The sequence below is a fragment of the Lissotriton helveticus genome, chromosome 9 (assembly GCF_964261635.1).
Source record: "Lissotriton helveticus chromosome 9, aLisHel1.1, whole genome shotgun sequence".
NCBI classification, from domain to species: Eukaryota; Metazoa; Chordata; class Amphibia; order Caudata; family Salamandridae; genus Lissotriton; species Lissotriton helveticus.
Window position 1 is genome coordinate 784,642,902 of NC_136070.1, and position 21,132 is coordinate 784,664,033.

The following is a 21,132-nucleotide window of genomic DNA, read 5'->3' on the forward strand; positions in this document are numbered from 1 at the left end:
GAACTTCTGAGTCACTTTATTGATCCATAAAATACATAAGAGGGAGTATCTACCACGTATTTAGCACACGCCAAAACCTGAAAATGCTTTTTGTCCCGAGACTAGTTGTAGGTTAGACTAGGCAGATGTCTTGGTGGCATATCCCCCCTGCAGGCAGCAATTGGTTCTCTTTTGCTTATTTGGAGAGGCAGATATGTTTGCACTGGCAAAATCACGGGCTAATTATTAGGTCCTTTCTGACAGAATGACCAGTTGAGTCTACTTTTACTGTGATTTGAACAAGAGCAGTAACTATTTTCATGGACACTGAGTGCATTATTAGTATACCGTCCACCTGGCCCATCTGGAACGTTTTTTGAAGACCTTGATCTGGTTTTGCTGGGACTGGCCCTGAAAGCAGAACACTGTATAGTAGCCGGGGATTTCAACTTCCGGATGGATGATCCGTCGGACCCGGCCGCTACTAAGTTATTAGAGGCCATGGCCCCGCTGGGCCTTATCCCTTACCTTCAGGGGCCCACGCATGATAAGGGGCATACTCTTGACCAGGTCTTCTCAACATCCCCTCTTGAGGTGAAAGAGATTCTCCCGGTGTTATGGTCAGACCATCGGCTTGCTAAATTCTCGATTAGAGGCACAGCTAAATTGTCTATTTCTGTGCCACAGCAGCAGGGCCGAGTATCTAGGGCTTACCATCGAGTGACCCCTGCGATGCTGGCCCAGGCTGCCCTGGATCACCCCTGCCCCCTCTCAGGCGACCTGGAGAAGGACTTGGAGTCCTTGCAAGCATGGCTTTTAGATAGGCTAAACGATCTTGCCCCGGTGTTGGCCCCCCGCTTGACATCGAAACAGGTGTCGGCTCCCTGGTTTACCGCAGCACTGTCGGCTATGCGGCAGCAGTGTAAGGTAGCCGAAAGAGCCTGGCGGGCACAATACGATGCTGTGGATAGGCTGACCTATAAGATGGCGGTTAAGGCCTATCACCGGGACATTCGCCTTGGAAAAAAGGCCTACCTTGCAGGGAGGATAGAAGCCGCCTCTAACTCCTGTAAGGAGATTTTCACCATAGTGAGAGAATTCATGGCCCCACGGTCCGTTACATCTGAAGAGATGCCCTCTGAATCCTGGGCTTCGGATCTTGCTGATTTTTTTACTAGCAAGATCAGACTTATACAGGATTCTTTTCCACCGAGAGCACCTGCGGGGCCGATCAATCCTGAGGCTATGTTCTCTCTGACTACGCAAGGTGCGACGTTGGCTGTGTTTCCACCTATTTCAGCCCCTGCTTCCTTAGCGCTTATGGGCAAGCTTAAATCTGGGTCGCCTTTGGACCCTTGCCCGGCCAAATTTTTGGCGAAAATCGCGGAAGTGATTAATCCGCTGGCGAACCCTCTCCTGAACCTCTCGCTGAGCCAGGGAGTGGTTCCGCTGGCCTGGAAGCAGGCAATGGTCATCCCTCTGCTTAAGAAGCCTGGTCTTGATTCGAAGGCCCCAGTCAATTATAGGCCTATTTCTCTGTTGCCGGCTCTCACGAAAATTTTGGAGAAGCACGTTCAGACGGTGCTCTCCAATTTTTTAGAGACACACGAGATTCTGCACGCTACCCAGTCTGGCTTCCGCCCAAATCTAAGCACAGAGACCGCGCTCCTAGAGGTTTCAGAAACCATCAAAGGGGTTCTGGATACTAGGGGCAAAGCCTTGCTGGTGATGATGGACTTGTCGGCGGCCTTTGACACCGTCCCCCATGATGGCCTTCTCGCAAGACTCTATGAGATCGGCCTACGGGGGACGGTGCTCAGCTGGTTTTCTTCCTTTCTAGCTGGCCGCCGGCAAACGGTCTGGGCCTCCTCCGATTCCGCCGTGATGCCGCCTTTGGGAGTCGGGGTTCCACAGGGCTCTATATTGAGCCCGACCCTTTTCAACATCTTTATGACCCCTTTGGCGGCGTTGGCGGAGTCATTTGGGGCCCAGATCGTATCCTACGCAGACGACACCCAGCTCCTCTTCTCTTGTAAGAGAGGAGAGGACTTTGATGGGGAGAGTATCCGGGATTGCCTTGGGGCTGTTTTTAAATGGTTCCAACTGAACAGCCTCAAGTGCAATTCCGATAAGTCCGAGGTACTCTTCTTTGGGTGCGATACGGAGCCAGACTGGCAGGCCTGGTGGCCTATTAATATGTTCCCCCCGTCTTGCTCTTCCCAAACTGCTAAGAACTTGGGGGTCAAGATCGACAAGGGGCTAACGCTGAAAGCCCAGATCCTTGGTGTGACGGGCATGTGCTATGGCCTCCTAAAGATGCTGCGGAGGTTTCTGCCCCTTTTGTCTGAGGAGCATAGGAAGCTGACTGTGCAGGCTTTGATCGGCTCTAGGTTAGATTATTGAACGTTCTTTACCTGGGCCTACCAGAGTATCTGCTACAGCGGCTCCAAGTCGTGCAGAACGCTGCCGCGAGGGCCATTTTTGGTCTGAACAGACGAGCCAGTGCGTCGGGTTTGTTGCAGACGTTGCACTGGCTTCCCATCCGCAAACGGATTGCTTTTAAGGCGTTGACTTTGGCCTATAAGGCTCTCCATGAGGTGGGAGCGAAGTACCTCCAAAAGAGACTTGTCTTTTACCTCCCGGCTCGTTCTCTGAGATCAGAATCTCTATTCCTGGCGACTGTCCCGCGAGTGAAGAGAGCCCGCCTGGGTGGCCGCTCCTTCGGTTTGTTGGCGCCACAGATGTGGAACTCACTGCCGCTCACACTCCGGGGAGCCACCAGTCTACTTGTTTTTAGGAAAGGCCACAAGACTTGGCTGTTTACCCAGTAGGCCGTCCAGTTGTTTGCTTTTTCTGTGTTCTTTTCTTCTTCTTTTTTTACTGTGTTATGTTATTGTGCTGCAGTTCTCCTTACTTAAAGCGCCGGGACACTCTTTTTGAGTAGCCGTGCGCTATATAAAAATAAATATAACATAACATAACATAACAATACCTTCAGAGTCTTTGCGTATCCTGTTGTTAAAATAGGAAGGCATTCATGTGATTTTAGATAACGGTTGATATCTTGTATCTATCTGCACCCTATGGCTCCTACTCATTGTAGGTACGCAAAAAATCATAATGTAGCTTTTTATAAGCACCAAAATGTGAGTGGTGTGATAGACCTAATTTGATCACATTTCGTTGGAGCCTGGTGCCAGTCAGATCCTGAGAAACTGTTGCTTCTGCTTTTTTCTGTAGTCCTCTGGAAGTATGAATTATTGTGCAGGAGATAGTGTATTGCCTTCAAAGTACTTTTAAAGGACTGAAAAGTTGTGTAATACTGTCATATTTGATTACCGTTCTAAAATTATGTAGTCTTGTTGTATGAACTTGTAGTTGTCCATGCCATTCTTTGGCTACAGGTTTTAGTGAGAATCCTCTCCTATGTACATCTTTTGACACTGCCTACATTACTTATTTTGGTTTTTTTTTGTCACAGCAAACCTACCTCCAACTTTGGCCAAATCTCAAGTGAGCTCCGTGAGGAAAAACCTCAAGTTGCACCTGTTGAGCGTTCTTAAACACCCATCCTCTGTAGAGTTCCAGGCCCAGATTACTACTCTGCTTCTGGATCTAGGCACACAGCAGCAAGAGATTGCACGTAACATGCCTAACCTGAAAGAGTTCAGAAAACGTCAGCGTGAAGATGCTGAGCAAGGGCAGAAGAAGATCAAAATCGGTAAGACAAAGCTGTTGCAACAACAACATAGAGGGTCTTTAAAATGAAAAGAGCAGACAATTTGTTATTTTTGGGGGAAGAGGGGCAGGAGATTAATATTTTTTTTGGTATAGTCTTAAGAAATCAAGGCAGTGGTCAGATCGGCTGTGTGGGGTTTAGTAATTTAATAAGTAAATTGTGTGTGTGTGTTGCATATGTTGAATTAGTCTCTTTTCTCAAGAAATGGCTCTAATAAAATAATTCAAAACACTGCAATGGTAGCCGTCTTACAAACTTTACCTTGACTTTGAAAATACACCAAGAGAGGTTTCCTGCTATTCCACCATATTATTTTCTGCATGGTGTCCATCCAGTGGTCACGATGGACTGGGCTAATGGCAGGTAGTGCAGTGGTAAACAAATTGTATTGCCTTTTTTGCCCAATTTACCATGTTTTCTGTCAGCACTGCTAGTTTGGTTGTGATCCAGCCTGTAAATGGTCACTCTTCTTGTGTATGATCATCAGAATCTCATGCTTTTGTGACGTCTTGATTTGGAAGATGAATTCAGACCATTTAGATGAATTTTACTGAAACAAATTGGCAAATTTTCTTTGTTGAAGTGACATTTTGTCATGTATCTGTGGAGCTTTGTGCTTGTGCAGTGGCTCTGATATTGACACACTTGGTGTTCATTATTTTGTCTTCGGGCAAATCAGTGATAGAACCTAAAGGGATTCAAATCTTGGAAAATTGTGGCAGTGAAAAACTGAAAGCTATACATCTATCTTGAAGCTCTCGGAGTTACAAAGCGTCCCCTCTTAATATTTGTGTGTCCTTATTTTCTCTGATTTTGCAGAAACCCCTCTTGTGGAGGATGATGAAGATAAAGACATTGAGACTATAATTGCACCCGCTTCAAAACCCTCGGCTCCAAGCGTCCAAACTGAGACAGATATCACTGCTGACTTCCTGCAGCCTCTTCTGACACCAGAGAATGTAGCAAATCTGGTGGGTTCTAGGCTACAATTCCTTTTTGCAACAATTAAGTATCTAAAAACATGTTAGTGCCCCTCAATTGATGGGTGATTATAATTAATGTAATAGTCAGTCAGTCATAAGCTTTTATTCGATACTCAGAGATATCTTATAAGCACATACAAAATACAATCAATACAATATACAAAAAAGTTTATGCCATAAGAAGTCAGTAAGAAATATTAAAATGTTTAAGAATGATAAAAGGATATAAAATCCGTTAATAATTTAGCTAAAACAAGAATTAAACGGCTACTGACAGTCTCTTACATCGAATATGCCAAAACTGCTTTAAAAATTTAGCAATTCCACAGACTATTGGGGGGGAAGTGTCCGTGCTTAGGATACGCAAGGCTACTAAATAACTGCGTGTGCCCATATTACGGCAGAGTGGTTTCAGCCAGGAGCTCCTAGGCCTTGCATAATCCGGGCACTCAAATAAAACGTGCACAATAGACTCAATCTTAGTCGGGCAACATGCACAGTTGGGAGAAGTGCGACCCGCTGTTGACCATTTCGATACCAGGGCACCCAACGGGAGGGAACCAACTCTAAATTTAAAGTAAAGGGCACGATCAAAGGGGAGAGTAATCAAGTCCAAATAAGGTTCAAAGGCCACAGTGTCTTTAATTTGTAAAAAGGTGGCAGTGGACCTGCAGTGATTTGGGCTAGAGATTAGGCGCTCAGCAATCCATTTCCAAAAAAGCGCCTTGACAACTTCTTTTGGAGGGGCTGAGCGGGATGTCCAGCAATCCCCTAGTCCTATATTCTCCAGCAACTTTTTGGTGTCCCTTAACCATTTTATTTCGGCCCAACCCCCCTGGCTCATTATGTCTCTCAATGCATCAGCATAGGATTTTAGTTCTTCGCACCTCCAAATCCGTGCCCACAACAGGAGCGGGCGAAGCTGGGCCTGGTCTTTAATGTTTTTACATCCCGTGTCCATCCTCACAGGTACTGATGGTGTGCCCAGAGGGAGAGCGATGAAAGATTTTAATAGCTTGCTCTCAGCAGTAACTAGGGCATCCAGACGGCAATGACCCCACAGTTCTGCCCCATACAAGGCTGATGTCGCTACTTTGGCCTTGTAGATGTCAAGTACTGGGGTAAGTGATCTCCTAGTTGAGGCCCTATATTCCCTCATTAGAGCTCCTCCTACTCTCCTGTGGTTAAGGACCATTTTTTCAATGTGGTTTGCCCATGTCATCCTGTCCGTAATCCGAATGCCAAGGTAGTCGAATTCGGCTACTTTCTCCAGGGGAATAGAGTTGAGTGTAGGTGGGCGGCCCAATTTTTTAGGTGGGTTAACAACTAGGTATTTGGTTTTGTCCACATTTATTGTTAGCCCTTTTGCAACACAGAACTCCTGGAATCGTGTTAGAAGTTTCTGTAGTCCTTGTGGGGTCTTCGAAATCAGGAGCGTGTCGTCCGCAAAGAGCAGGGTTGGGATGCGGACACCTCCAAGACAGGGGGCGTCAGCTGGTTCTTGTTGAAGATGTTTTACCACCCCGTTCAGATATAGCGAGAATAGGGTGGGCGCCAGGACGCAACCCTGTCTTACGCCCCTAGACACTGGTATTTTTTCCGTGAGTTCTCCGTTATTGCCCCAACGGACCTGTGCAAAAGTGTGGGCATGAAGGCTTATAAGAAGGGACAAGATGTAAGGTGGTAGCCCCAACTCACAAAGGACCCTCCAGAGCTCTTCCCGGGGAACTAGATCAAAGGCAGTCTTCAAGTCTATAAAGGCTAAGTAAAGACTGCCCTTGCCCAGTTCCACCACCTTCCACCCCAAGAGGGACAACCTAAACACCTGCTCTATAGTCCCCATACCAGCCCTGAAACCTGCCTGAAAGTCTGATAGGATTTTATTCTCCTCCACCCAATGGAGGATCCTACCTAGGACAGCTTTGCCAGCTATCTTTTGGGTGGAGTCTATCAGACTTATTGGGCGATAGTTTCCTGGGGTTTCCCTGCAACCTTTTTTATAGATGGGGACTACCACCGCCCCTTTCCAGGATTCTGGTACTGCTCCTCCCCTCATAATATCATTTAGGAGAGCTGCTATGATCCTTCCCCATTCCATTGGGTAAGCCCTCATCAGATCACCCGGAAGGCCATCCGGGCCCGGTGCCTTGCGTGGTGCCACCCAGCCTATAACCCCCTCAATCTCTAAGGGAGTGAAAAGGTCATAGGCATGAGGTTCAATAGCTAGCGTAAGATCCATTCCCACAGACAGTTCCCCGTCTGGTGGGAGGTATAAAGACCCAAAGTGCTTTGCCCAACTTTGAGGCGGGATGCTGCAGGGTCTCATGGCTGCATCGGATTTGGTCCGTTTCCTTATCAGATTCCAAAACACCCCGGAGTCCCTGATTTTGCTAGCCTGGAGTAGGTCCTCCCAGTATTTTTCTTCCCACTCCCTTCTAGCCGAACTAAGGATATTTTTATAAGCCTTCCTAGCCTCATGGATCATCCTTTTAGATTTAACTGCCTCGACTAGCTTTGTCTTGTGGGTCCTGCAGGCTTGGGTATACCACCCCTCACAAACTTTTTTTTTATTTCCTATTGTGCCCGGCTTTTTAGAGGACAGGATAAAGACATTGGTTAGGGCTTCAATCAGAGAGAGAAATAACCCACTCACTTTACCCACCCCTTCTAGCGAAGAGTCCAAGGATGTTACCGCGCGGTTTAAATGGGATTGGATTTCCCCAACCTTCGCCTCGGATAGGACCAGTTTCGCCCATTTAATTCTTCTACCACATGGGGAGACTTCAGATTCATCTAGTGGTACACGCGCCACTTTAAAGTTGGCCTTCCATTGGGGTTGCCACCAGTGTTCCATTTCTAGGGAGAGAGGGTTGTGATCGCTTTCTGTCGAAGGGACCACCTGCATGTCCTTCACATAAGGCCATAAGCACACATCTATTAGGACATAATCCAGCCTAGAGGTGTGCCCTGGTCTGTTGTAGGTGTGAGCACCCCCCCTATCCAAGGAAGTCCTCCCATTCGCTGCCCTTAGATTAAATTCAAGAGTAAGGGAGTATATTTGGAGCGCCACTTCTGTCCACTTTTTAATCGGTGCGATGTCCAGAGCCGGGATCCCCCACCTGGCATCTTCCTCATCCTGGTCGAGGGAAACATCCGAGCCCAGAGGCTCGAACGTACAGTTCATATCACCGGCAACCAGGGTGCAGGTCTTATGGGGGGTGTTATTTAGCAGGGTCTCGAGAAGAGCTATCACTGGAGACTTTCTCCCACCCTTTGTACCCCGAGCATACACATTAAAGATGTTTAGAACAATTTTTCCCCTTTGGTCTATAAGGGTAATATTTTGTATGTCCGGGGAACCTGTGGGATAGTCCACCACTCTACAGTTCAAAGATGCCGCGACCCAAATGAGAAGGCCGCCGGCTGGGCGGCCTCTCCCAGATTCCGAGGCCCGCGCGGGAGAGGAGTATGAGGAAAAACCCACCCTATGGACCGGTATCAAGCTCCAAGTTTCCTGAAAGAGGCACAAGGAGTGCTTGTCGACCCACGCAGTGAAATCTGGGAGGGCCAATTTTCCAGCAATCCCTGCGATGTTCCAGCTGAAAACCTTAAAGGCTAGGTCCGTCACAGCTGGATAGTCGCTGGGCGCTTGGAAGCCCCTATCCATAGGGCTCCCCCTATATAACCGAGGAGAGCAGGGATCTTGTGGAGTTGTTGTAGACTCTCCTATTCCACTTACAACGTTTATTTTGGTGGGTGGTACTTCTACTCGTTCTGCTCTCCTCACTGAGTCCAGTCAGCAGGGGCCATTTGCCCACATATGTTTCTCCCTGTCGCCTCCTACAACCCCGGCCCAGTTTTGGCCCGAATTAAGAGAACTTACACTTCCTCCAATTGGACTCACAAGATGCCTAGGGTAAAAATACGTGAGGTCTACCAGTTTCACCCCCGGGGCCCCCATATTTTTAATAGGAGTACAAATGGATGGGACCATTCTATAGTCTTGGAAATTTATAATTACACAGTCCCCTTCCAGCATTTTTTTCCCTTGCCCCACCCATCCCACTCTACGGACACTTAAAATAATGCCGTCCATACCTGGAGGGATTGGTTTATTTGCCTTCAGCCAGTGTATACACTTGTTCTTAAGTGATTGGTGGTTTTCCAACTGGCCATCCTTTAGGGGAGGCACATTAACCATGACTGCAACAAATGGTTGACAGTCTGGTGGGAGATTAATTGGGGGGATCCGTCGTGGGCGGATACTGGGGGCCTGTGAGAAGATTGCTGGGACAGAACATTGTGTTGCAGGCCTGGGGGCTTTCCTAGTCGTTGGGCTGCTGGGTTTACTGCTACCTTTTAATTTTTGTTGGACTGCGTTTTTGCCCTCAGTTGTCTGTTGCTGTTTTTGAGAATGGGATTTTGGCTTATTTTTCTCAGGCTCTTTATTTGCTGGAAGTCCCTTTTGTCTTGGACCTGGATTCAGATTCGGAGGAGATTTTGGAGTTGGAATTACTAGATTGTTAAGAGGAGCTTTATTTTGGGTTGTTTGGGGATCAGGGCCTTTCTGCGCTAATAGATCATTCCCTTTTACACCCACATCCTTATTTAAAGTGACTCTGGTTGCTAATTTAATTGTTGTCTTGAGTGAGTGTAACCCATCCAGAGTTGACTGCTCTAGTTTGTCAATCCTCTCCCCTAGACTCTTCACTTGAGTTATTAATGGTTTCAAGAGGTTATGTACCTTCTCCAGAATATTTTCGACCGCTACCAAGTCAGCTCGCTTTGGGACCTTAGTTGTGTGAGGGCCCTTTGGAGAAATCAGTACATCCCCTTCTGTATCAGTTTCGTTCAGCATAGGGGCACCCCTTGTAATACTTGAATTTGGCACAGGAGACTTCCTTACTCTTTGATAGAGGGCGGCCTGTCTCACTAGTTTACCCTTCTTGCGTTTGCGCAATTTTTTACCTACGAGGGGAAACTCCTGCCTAGTATCACGAGTCACGCTAACAGGAGAAGCCCCAACTAGCTTTCCATCTAGTACAACTGCGGTACGTACAGGGGAATTAGGGGACTCTGGGTCTCCAGTAACATCACTTAACAGAATAGGTAGTAGTGATGCGGAGCAATTACTACGGCCATCATCTTCCAAAGTGTCTATAGGATGAAGAGCGGCCTGAGATTCCAACCTATCAATGATTTGCTCAATACCAGTCAGATGGAGGGGTTCCAAGGGAGCACTGTCCAAACTAGGGGGGGTACCTGGTTGAACCCGGGTAATGGCTGGTGTGAGCGACTGGGCGTCTACCCCCAGTAATAAGCGACTTGCGGGGAGATATACTTCAGATAGACGCCGCTCAGAGATGGCGATCTCCTTTTCAATCACTGCCGCTACCCTGGTAATGAAGCGGTCCATTGACCCTATCACGGGGCTCGCGGCATTAGATCCCCTTTCGAGCTCACCCCTGAGAGGCTTACCAGAGCGTGTAGACATGGTTTTGGCAACAGGAGAGCAACAGGCACCAAGCGTGAGTCGACGTGGTTGGTAAGAAGAAAGGGACGTGGCCCAGCCCAGCCTCTGTCAGCCCCTGACGGCCACAGACGGCCCGCCCTCTGCCCGGGCTCCGCCCGGCGCTGCCCGCGCGCGTCCCGCGACGCGGAGGGGCTGGCCCGCCTTTGTAGCGCCTCCGGGCGCGCTGGCTGCGGGAACCGGAAGTACACGCAAAGCCCACTGGGAGCTGTAGTCTCCAGCCGCCGTGAGTTGGTAATAGCGGCGAGACCTACAGCGTTCCTGGACCCAGGGGCAGAGGCTGCGTGTGGCGAGATATGCGACCAGGTAGGGTTCTCCAAGCAAGAAAGAAAGCCTCCCGCTCCACCGAGGGGCTGGCCCGCCTTTGTAGCGCCTCCGGGCGCGCTGGCTGCGGGAACCGGAAGTACACGCAAAGCCCACTGGGAGCTGTAGTCTCCAGCCGCCGTGAGTTGGTAATAGCGGCGAGACCTACAGCGTTCCTGGACCCAGGGGCAGAGGCTGCGTGTGGCGAGATATGCGACCAGGTAGGGTTCTCCAAGCAAGAAAGAAAGTAATAGTTTTTTCCTTCAGTGTCGGATTGTTTGTAGATTCAAATGTTTGAATCATTTCCGATTTTCAAGCTGAGATGGTGTGAGCAGTGCTTAACATTAACATGCTGGAAGGCTTTATAATGTTTTTCATTTACTAGCATGATCACATCATTTGAAAAAACCCAGACTTCAGGCAGTGATGGACTGAACTTTACTCTCCCTCCCCTAAACGCTACATATCACATTTCTGCTGCATGTCATATGAATGGAGGTCCTTCCGAGGTCTGGTCTTTGCTTTAGAAAAAATCGAACATTTGTACCTTTAATTATTTACTCTTCCATTGACTACTGCACCCCTTCTGGCATCCTCTGCTATATAATAGATCTGTTTTTAGGGCCTGGACAAAAATTAACATTGCAGAGACCGAATAATGCACCAAGTGTCCACTTTTGAATTTGAAAATAATTCCTATTTAAATACGTCCTTACCTTTTTGCAAAGATCTTGATCTTAAAATAAACCTTGTGCAAAGCTGATATTTATAAAATTGGCGTGGATCAACTTTTTGAGTTGTGTGTCAATTATTGGTCATTGTGCAAACAACAATGTCTTATACTCCTGTGTGTTAGGTGTAAGGCTGCTTGCCCAAACTACTACTAATAAAGCACTTTGGGTTTGCATTGAGCCCAGTACACTGGTGGGAGAATCTCTGGACTCTGTCCACGGTGTTTCAAATATTGGTATACCATGTACAGAGCCAGCGTCCTACATTGGTGGTGCAGCGGTGGGATACAAGACTTGACATTTGTTGTACCACTTGATCAATAATCAAGTTCACAAGAGGAAATCCAAAATTGTCTTTAGTTAAAATATATTTTTTCAATTTTCGATTTTGTTTCCAACTTAATTTGAACTAATGTCAGGCCTTAGTAGTCCTTAGTTTTTTCAAAGTCTTTATTAAGACCCCAACTACATTAAAACCATGACTGAAACTCCAGGGACCAGCCAGGTGCTCAACCTGCCCCCATGCACATCTGAGAGTGACCCAACTCAAAGAACTGTACAAAGAATGGAGATTTGCCATGGGTCCTAAACCTACAAAAACCCATGTCCAGCAGTTGCTGGCAGACAATGTCAATTGCCATAGCAAGTCTTACTTCCCCAATGGGGAAGAGAATGATGATTTCCAGGTAGTGGGGGAGTAGAACACTGACTCCATCACTAACCTCTTGTATAGTAATACCACTGAGAGTGACCCCAGTAGTGTCCCAGATGAGGTAGATACTGATCATGTACATCTTCAGACACTGGCCAAGAGGATAAACTTATAGGCTTAACTCTTGGCCATAGAAAAAGGAAGAGCTGAGATGGGTCTAGCACTCGACATTGGTGGCAGCACAATTATAAATGGGGAGCTGGTAGAATCTATCACTTAGTGGTTCATTGCATTTGAGAGAGACTGTCTTTGTAGACATTTCCACAGGAAGCTGTGGAGTGCTACGTTGGGGGAAATGTTCTCAGGAAAGTGCAGGGATAGACTTGTCACACTCAGTGAGAAAGCTGCTACTTCCTATGACCTTAAGAATGGTACCCTGATAGAGGGCTTTGGATTTAGTACTATTTAGTACTGAGGAGTACAGGATCAGATTCAGGGAGGCTCCAAAAACCCAGAGCCAGACATGGGTAGATTTTGTAGACTACTCAGTGAAAAACTAAGAGGTTGTTTAGATGGTAACAATGTACATACCTTTGAAGGGTGTATAATTTCATAATGAAGGAGCACCTTTTAAGTAATTGTCTCCAAGAGAAACTACATACATTTTCTAGTAGAACTGGGTCAACTTTCTCCTCCAGAATTGGGGAGGAAGGCAGACCATTGGGTCAAGACAAGGGTGACCAAAACTACCACTGTTGGGGGAGACAAAAAGAAAGCTCCAAAAAGCCCGCCCCTCCAAGGGAAAGAGGATAATCCTAAAAACAGAGTCTTCTTCAGGCCCCCAAAAATCTGCTTAGGAGGGTGGGCCCAGATGCTCTTCACCGCCAAAGAGTGGGTACCAGGGGAAGAACTGGGATCCCAGAAGGCTTGGTGCCATGTTTGTAGGTCATTAGAGCACTGAACTGGAGACCCTAGCTGTAAAACAATAACAAATGCCTCTAGCCAACCTGCATTACCTGCAATTGCTAATGTCCAGATGGGATCCCAGGTGTTGCCTGACCATGTCAGTGACCCAACTGAGACAACACTATCAATCAATCAATCATAGCACTTGTATAGCGCGCTACTCACCCGGAAGGGTCTCAAGGCGCTTGGGGGAAGGGGGACGCTACTGCTCGAACAGCCAGGTCTTGAGTTGTTTCCTGAAGGCGAAGTGGTCCTGGGTTATCCGAAGGTGGATGGGGAGGGAGTTCCATGTCTTGGCTGCCAGGTAGGAGAAGGATCTGCCTCCGGCGGTGGCTCTTCGGATGCGTGGAACGGCGGCGAGGGCGAGGCTAGCTGAACGTAGCTGGCGGGCGGGCGCGTGGAAGGTCAGGCGGTCGTTGAGGTACTTGGGGCCCAGGTTGTGGAGAGACTTGTGTGCGTGGGTGAGGAGCCTGAACGTGATTCTCTTGTTGACGGGGAGCCAGTGCAGGTTCCTCAGGTGGCCGGAGATGTGGCTGCGTCGAGGGATGTCCAGGATGAGTCGGGCGGAGGCGTTCTGGATGCGTTGTAGTCTTTTCTGTAGCTTGGCTGTGGTTCCGGCGTAGAGGGTGTTACCGTAGTCCAGCCGGCTGGTGACGAGGGCCTGGGTGACCGTCTTCCTGGTTTCGATCGGGATCCATTGGAAGATCTTGCGGAGCATGCGCAGGGTGTGGAAGCATGAAGAGGAGACGGCGTTGACTTGTCTGGTCATGGAGAGGGAGGAGTCCCGGATGAAGCCCAGGTTGCGTGCGTGGTCTGTCGGCTTGGGGGCGGTGCCCAGGGCAGGGGGCCACCAGGAGTCGTCCCAGGCGGAGGGTGATGGTCCAAGGATGAGGACTTCCGTCTTGTCTGAGTTCAGTTTCAAGCGGCTGTTCTTCATCCACTCGGCGACCTGAAACAAAGCATATCCTGGGCAGAGGTGCCAAGCCTCTTCCATCAGGATGGGCAGCGTCCACGAAGGCAAGGCTTCAAAGGCTTTTGCCGCCTTTGTGCGCTGACACAGCCATTTGCTAAGTGGGGTATAGTGTGCACAGAGTCCTGTAGATCACCAAAGGCTTACAGAGGTAAAAGTAGATAATACCTTACTCTCTATTTGTGCTAGTGTGGGTGAGCCGTAAGGCTTTGTCAGAGGGTAGTGTTAAGCATGCATTGTACACACTCTGGCAAGAAATTATATCACACACTCAAAAACTGAACCCAGACCAATTGTTTATATCAAAAATATTTCTTTGTTATATTTTATTTGAGGAAACAAGCACGGCTTGGTACAGGTAAAATGAATTGTGCTTTTCCAGACAGATTGATCAACAAGCAAGCTGGTTGATAATGACTTTGTTACAGGTTTGTGCAAAGATTCAATTACAGTTGAAATTAATTTTGGATTACTTTAGATTACTTTTCAGATTACTTTTTCTACTTAGTGTCATATACCTAGATATCACAGTGGGACATTTCCTATATAATATGTGAATACAACAGATTTTTATCAAAACACCCTAAAAATTTGGAAGTTTTTCAGAGTACAACAGTCAGTTCAATCCTATAGAGAAAAATTAGGTTAACAAATTGCAGGTAAGTAAATGGTCTTGTTTCGGGCTTTGAACAAAGATTACCCCAGGGTCAACTATGCACTTAAAAAGCACCCTCAGCGGCACTAGGGCGGCCGGGTACAGAGTGCTGCTTCCCAATGTTAGCCTATAGGGCTTGTGGGTCATCGGTTGGTGGCTGCTCACGAGCAGGCCACAAGGTTGAGGGAGAAAAACTCCTAGGGTTAAGCTCAGGGCAAAGGTGGATCCAAGTTAGCACACAAGGTGCACCCACAGCGGCCCAGGGGCGGCTGGGTGCAGGGTACTTGATCCACATCGGGAGCCCTGTTGGTTTCAATGGGGAAGCTCCGGTCAGAACAGACACTGCAGGCTCGGGCATGAAGATCTTCTGGAGGCGGGGGTAGCTGGCTGCAGGACATGCCGGGATTCTGCTGGAGCATGTTGAGGTCGAGACAGGCCTGTAGGGCCAGGGCAAGGCAGTTTGTGACCTCCTCTTCTTCGTTCAGCATGCTCTTTGGTCCTTCTTTTTGCTTGTCTGAGGAGGCAAGGTTCAGGGTTGCCACATAATACTAAATTAAGTGCATTTCAGGTAGGTACGGGTCGGGACCAATGGGTCCCTTCCTTGGTGTGGGTACTCCTCTTCCCCCCCCCCTCTCTCATGCCACCCTCCAGTGGGAGGGGGCATAAGCCTCACTCTGGTTGGCTGAGACCCTCCATCTTCAAGATGACGGGGACTGAGAGTTGTGCCTCGCCTCCCCCACCTGAGGGGTGGGGTTGGTAAAGGTGGGCACACCTCTCCTCCTATCTTGGTTTTCCCACCGATTCTCCCGCCCAAAGTGGCGGTCAGAACCGGTGGGGGCCAGTTGCTGGGAGCAGCAAATGGCTGTGTCAGCACACAAAGGCGGCAAGCCTTTGAAGCCTTGCCTTCGTGGACGCTGCCCATCCTGATGGAAGAGGCTTGGCACCTCTGCCCAGGATATGCTTTGTTTCAGGTCCCCAAGAGCAAGAGGCTCTTGACCCAGGGGTCCAGAAACATGTCTGGGGGTGGCAGCTGGCGACCAGCCAGTCAGCCAGGACACTATAGTTAGGTCGTTTTTCAGGGGGCATCTCCAAGATGCCCTCTCAGTGCATTTGGCATTAAATCCCACACTGGCATCAGTGTGGGTTTAATGTGCTGAGAAGTTTGTTACCAAACTTCCCAGATTTCAGTAAAGCCATTATGATGCTGTGGCGTTTGTAATGACAAGTTCGAGGCATGTGGGCTGCTAAATTCATATCTTTTGCATAGATCGCCGCCTAGTGTTGGGTCCGGATGATCGCACATTGTTGTCCTGGAAGAGTCTTCGAAGTATCCTGAGATAGGTGGCTCCTCCCCTGGACTACAGTGCGCATGGGCATCGGCTCCATCCCCAGATTGTTTTTTTCCGCCATTGGGTTCGGATGCGGTCTCGACGTCTCTCTGTCGGAACCGAGAAAACTTACTTCTTTAAGGCCAAAAGGCCTTCGTTACCTACGTCGGTATTGTTTGCGTACGGTCTCGAGTTTCTCCCGTCTCTTCGAGTCGGAATCTGCGGAGTCGAGTTACTCTTCGGACATCGAGGCCTTCTCATCGCAGCAAGACCACGACTTTTTCAACATGGACCGGAGCCCGTTTAAATACTGCCCCGTCTGTGGGTCCAAATACCCACATATCGACGTGCACCCGGTCTGCAATAAATGCCTCTCGCCTGACCATAACGAGGAGAACTGCATGGCCTGCTCCAAGTTCAGGTCGAAGAAAACGCTCAAGCTTCGGCGCGCGGTGCGCCTCGAGGCCCGGCGGGCGGCCCCGGCACCCGATAACATCTTCGACGACCCAGAAGAAGAGGGCCTGAGCCATCATCTTCAAATTTCACCACCGGCGGCGGAGGTCGAGGCCGATCCCGAAGAAGACGACGGGGACATAGGCCAAAACCTAGAATACGTCGACGAGGTAGGGGACGACGAAGAAGTTTATGGGGCCGCGGAAGATAGCTCAGGGGATGAGCTATGCCCCGACAGTTACACAGATCAGGCTCAGGTCACGGGATCGCCACTCGGCCTTACCCAAGACCCTGCACCGCAAGCCACGGCCCCGCCTTCAGGCCCGGCCACGGACATACCTGCGGGCGCTACGCAGCACGTATCGAAACCGAAACTGAAACCATCGGATTCGACTGCGCCTAAAATGGCCGACGCCAAATCGAAACCGAAACTACCGGATTCGAGCGCAACTAAGATGGCGGACGTTCCATCTAAACCATCAAAGCCTGCTACCTCATCGGCTCCGTCGACCTCCGGGCCACCGAAGTCGAAGAAGACTGTCGACTCGACAGTGCCGAAGTCATCGGCGGGGGATGCGTCCTCAAAGAAGGTCGTCCATCAAGGGTCGACCGGGGCGGCGCAGGCGAAGTCCACAAAAGTCGTCGACAAACATTCGGTGACGACAGGGGCACCGTTGGACGGACGCATGGTCGAGGCGGAGTCTACAAAATCCCTCGGATCCGAGAGCGGAGGCTCGACTCATAGGTCCAAGGACTCCGTGTCTAAAGCTGCGGCATCGACGTCTAAGCCTCCGAAAGAGCCACAGAACGTCGGGGGCGACGGCCCGCTGGCGGCCTCCTTGTCGGCGCCAGGTGCCTCGGCGAGTGGCGCGTCACAAATCGCTAGTTCACTGCAAAGGATTCGTGAGAAGGCTACTGCGACGTCGGCTTCTGCGCCGTCGCATCAGAAGTCGCTAGACATGCCTGCAAAGCCTGCTGCCAAGCTTCTATACATTCTGCCACCTAAAGAGGCACCAAAAGCCTTTTCACCAAGGTCGGCGCCAAAGACATCGGAATCTTCAACGTCTGGTGGAAAATTGGCTCAGCAACACGACTCAGAGGGAGAATCTGAGCGTTATATCGACGCGGACACAGGCAAATTGACCCTTTATAAGAGGAAAATTACTTCCCAGCCAGTGGACTCCTATGTTATTCCACTGAAGAAGAAAAGGCCTGCACAGGACATTCCTGCCCTGGTTGAACCTATCCAGCCTCCGCCTAGGAGGAGTCCAACACCTTCCCCCGACCAATCAGGGGGAGAGGAGGGGGGACAAGATGACCAGTACAATTTCCCCATCAATGACCCTGATGCACAACAGGATTCCTATGATGACACTGGTGACCAGGGAAGCCAACAAGTGGGGCAGGACCCACAGCTTTTCAGTGCACGTGCATCCCCAACAGAGGATTCTGCAGGTTTTCATGCACTAATTGAGCGGGCAGCTGCTAATCATGACGTGGACATGCATGCTGACCCAGTGGAGGAAGATTTTCTGTTTGACACTTTTTCTGTCTCTGAAAAGACAGTTAAGACACTTCCTATGCTCAAAGGTGTCCTTAAACATGCTGCGGAGATCTTTAAGGAGCCTACCAGGGCGAGAGTGGTCAACCCACGCATCGAGAAGAAATACAGGCCGGCACCTGCAGACCCAGCATATATTCGGGGACAGTTGCCTCTTGACTCTCTTGTGGTCGCAAATGCCCGCAAACGGGCGAACTCCCAGACGACGGGTGAAGCTCCTCCCCCGGACAAGGAGTCAAAAGTGCTTGAGGCAGGGGGCAAGAGTGGCTGCGCAGGCTGCCAATTTCTGGCGTATAGCAAACACACAGGCGCTATTGGCACGTTATGATAGGGCGCATTACGACACCCTAGAGCAACTTTTGCAACACCTACCTACGCAGTTTCAGGAGGGTACCAAACTGCTCATAGAGGAGGGAAAACTCATCTCCAACGCAGCAATAAAGTGCGCACTTGATGCCGCAGACACAGCAGCTAGGGCTATTAACACTAGCGTCATGCTAAGACGACAAGCGTGGCTACGCATATCAGGGTTTAAACCAGACATTCAAACAACCATACTCAACCAGCCCGTCAATCCTGATAGACTGTTTGGTCCTGATGTTGACACCACCCTCGAAAAGATTAAGAAGGACAACGAGACGGCTAAGTCTATGGGGGGCCCTTCAGTCACAACAGTTCAGGGGGAACACTTTTCGTCGCTCAGGTGCACGCGTTGTTACCCGGGGACAGATGGGTCAACAGTCACAATTCACTAAGGGCGGCGCACAGTCCTCGTACCCCAAGCAACATAGAGGGGGTTATCGAGGAAACAGCACCAGGGGACGAGGCAGAGGAAACAACAACTCCCGTTCCTCTGCCGCAAACAAACAGTGACTCCCTGTCACTGCCCCCCGATCATTCAACACCTGTCGGGGGGAGACTCCAGCAGTTCCTGCCGGTCTGGACAAACATCACCACAGACAGGTGGGTAAGACAACTTATCCAGTACGGCTATTGTCTAGAGTTGACATCCACTCCACCCAACATTCCACCAAGGCAACGTCCTATGTCCGCAGAGCACTTGCACTTATTGCAGCAGGAAGTAGTGGTGATGCTGCAAAAAGGCGCAATCGAGCTCGTGCCAGTGGATGAGGAAGGCACAGGAGTCTATTCACTGTACTTCCTTATTCCAAAGAAAGACGGCTCCCTAAGGCCCATTCTGGACCTGCGCCCCCTCAACCTGTATATTCTGTCAGAGCATTTCCATATGCTTACACTCCAACAGATTCTTCCCTTGCTAAACCAAGGGGACTTTCTCGCAACCTTAGACCTCAAGGATGCCTATTTCCACATACCACTACACCCGTCCCACAGAAAATATCTCAGGTTCACCATCCACGGCAGGCATTATCAGTTCAAAGTCCTACCCTTCGGGGTGACCACCGCCCCCAGAGTGTTTACCAAGTGTCTGGCGACTGTGGCGGCGCACCTCAGGAGGCAGAACATACATGTCTACCCCTACCTGGACGACTGGCTCGTTCAAGCGAAGTCGGAACAACAGTGCGCCGCGGACATGTCCGCAACCATTCACCTCCTTCACAGTCTGGGCTTCTCGTTGAACTACCCAAAGTCGCACCTTCAACCAGCACATGTGCGGCAGTTTCTGGGTGCAACGATAAATACCCTGACTGCTATGGCTCAGCCAAACAAGGTCAGGATAGACAGCATCCAGTCTCTGATCCAATAGTTAAGAACGCAACACTCCCTTCCAGCGAGAGTGTTCATGCAGTTGATAGGCATGATGGCCTCCTGCATCTTCATAGTCCCTCACGCAAGGTTGCATATGCGTCCGCTCCAAGAATGTTTAGCAAATCAGTGGACACAAGCTCGGGGACAACTGACAGACCTAGTGTTGGTTACCGGTCGGGCATACAACTCTCTGCATTGGTGGAATCCACTCAACCTTTGCAAGGGCCGACCGTTCCAGGAGCCGGTGCCACAGATTCTCCTAACAACGGACGCATCTCTCCAGGGATGGGGAGCTCATGTGCTCAATTACACAGTGCAGGGACTATGGACGACGCAGCAACAGAAGATGCACATCAACTATCTAGAACTGATGGCAATCTTCATGGCGCTCAAGTCCTTCAAGGTACATCTGTGCAACAAAGTCGTGTTAGTCCGGACAGACAACATGACAGCGATGTACTACATTCAGAAACAGGGAGGCACCCACTCGCCACAGCTGTCTCATCTGGCTCAGAGCATGTGGAAGTGGGCCATTCAAAGGAACATTTTCCTCATGGCAGAGCACCTCCCGGGCAAGGACAATCAGATGGCGGATCTGCTCAGCAGATACAGCCACCAGATGCACGAGTGGGAGTTGCATCCATCAGTACTCCGCCCGTACTTCCAGCAGTGGGGTGTGAGAAGTTGGCCTGATAGGTGATGTTTCCAATTCTGGAACCACCTATTATCAGACCAAACAATCCCTTATGGTGTCAGGTTGTAAGTCAACCTTGTTAGACACTGTATATGGCCTGGTGCCAAAAGGCCACCAGGACTCCAAACACGCACAATGAAATAAATGCTACTTTTAAACAAACTGCAATGTATTTTGTCTCATATATTTCATAAACCAAAGTTCATTTTGTTACAATCATTGTATACTACAAGCATATCAATTTCATCAGTAAATCAGAACATCAAAGCATCATTAGTTGAATCAATGAAACTGTGAAACATAATCAAAACATAACAAAAACACCCAATGCATTTCGGGGCCCTGCCCCTTCGTCAGGGGTCTGTATAAGAAAAGAGAAAAGAAAAAGGAAAGGAAACCGTATTACTTTTGTTGCCAGGGGGGAACAAATGTACGTACACTAAGACTTGCGTTTTTTACATCTGGCTTACCTAGTAATTGTTATATTGCGCGTTGCCAAAATGTTGACAGGGCGCGTGGTCCTCTTTTTTGACGTTCTATGGGAAAACGAGTGGAATTATGTGTTCATGAATGGTTAACTGACAGTCAATGAAGTGTCATACCTCGAGTAAATTAAAAAGCTCACCTGAGTATAGAGAACTATGTCCAATCTGAAAAACGCGAATGGACATCTATAAGTGTGTTTGTCAAAAAAACTGAACAGAGATAACATAAAATAAAACAAGAAAAGCGTGCATTTACCTGTGGGGTGTGTATGCATTCTAACCCCCAGACAATCAATCTTGTCACCAGGGTTGCCTACAAAGCAATAGAATCAAAATATTGGAACGAAATATATCGCCAAAGATTATCTGCCATTC

At 49.2% G+C, this 21,132-nt stretch overlaps 1 protein-coding gene across 3 annotated transcripts in view; it reads left to right on the plus strand.

The window, feature by feature from the left end:
* SYMPK (symplekin scaffold protein) overlaps positions 1-21,132 on the plus strand; it is a 1,116,254-nt gene that overhangs the window by 198,370 nt on the left and 896,752 nt on the right. For all 3 annotated transcript variants that reach the window (XM_078660908.1, XM_078660909.1, XM_078660907.1), the window contains 2 exons: positions 3,461-3,700; positions 4,538-4,689. In XM_078660908.1, coding sequence (XP_078517034.1) covers positions 3,461-3,700; positions 4,538-4,689 — 392 coding nt within the window. The remainder of the gene's footprint in view (positions 1-3,460; positions 3,701-4,537; positions 4,690-21,132) is intronic.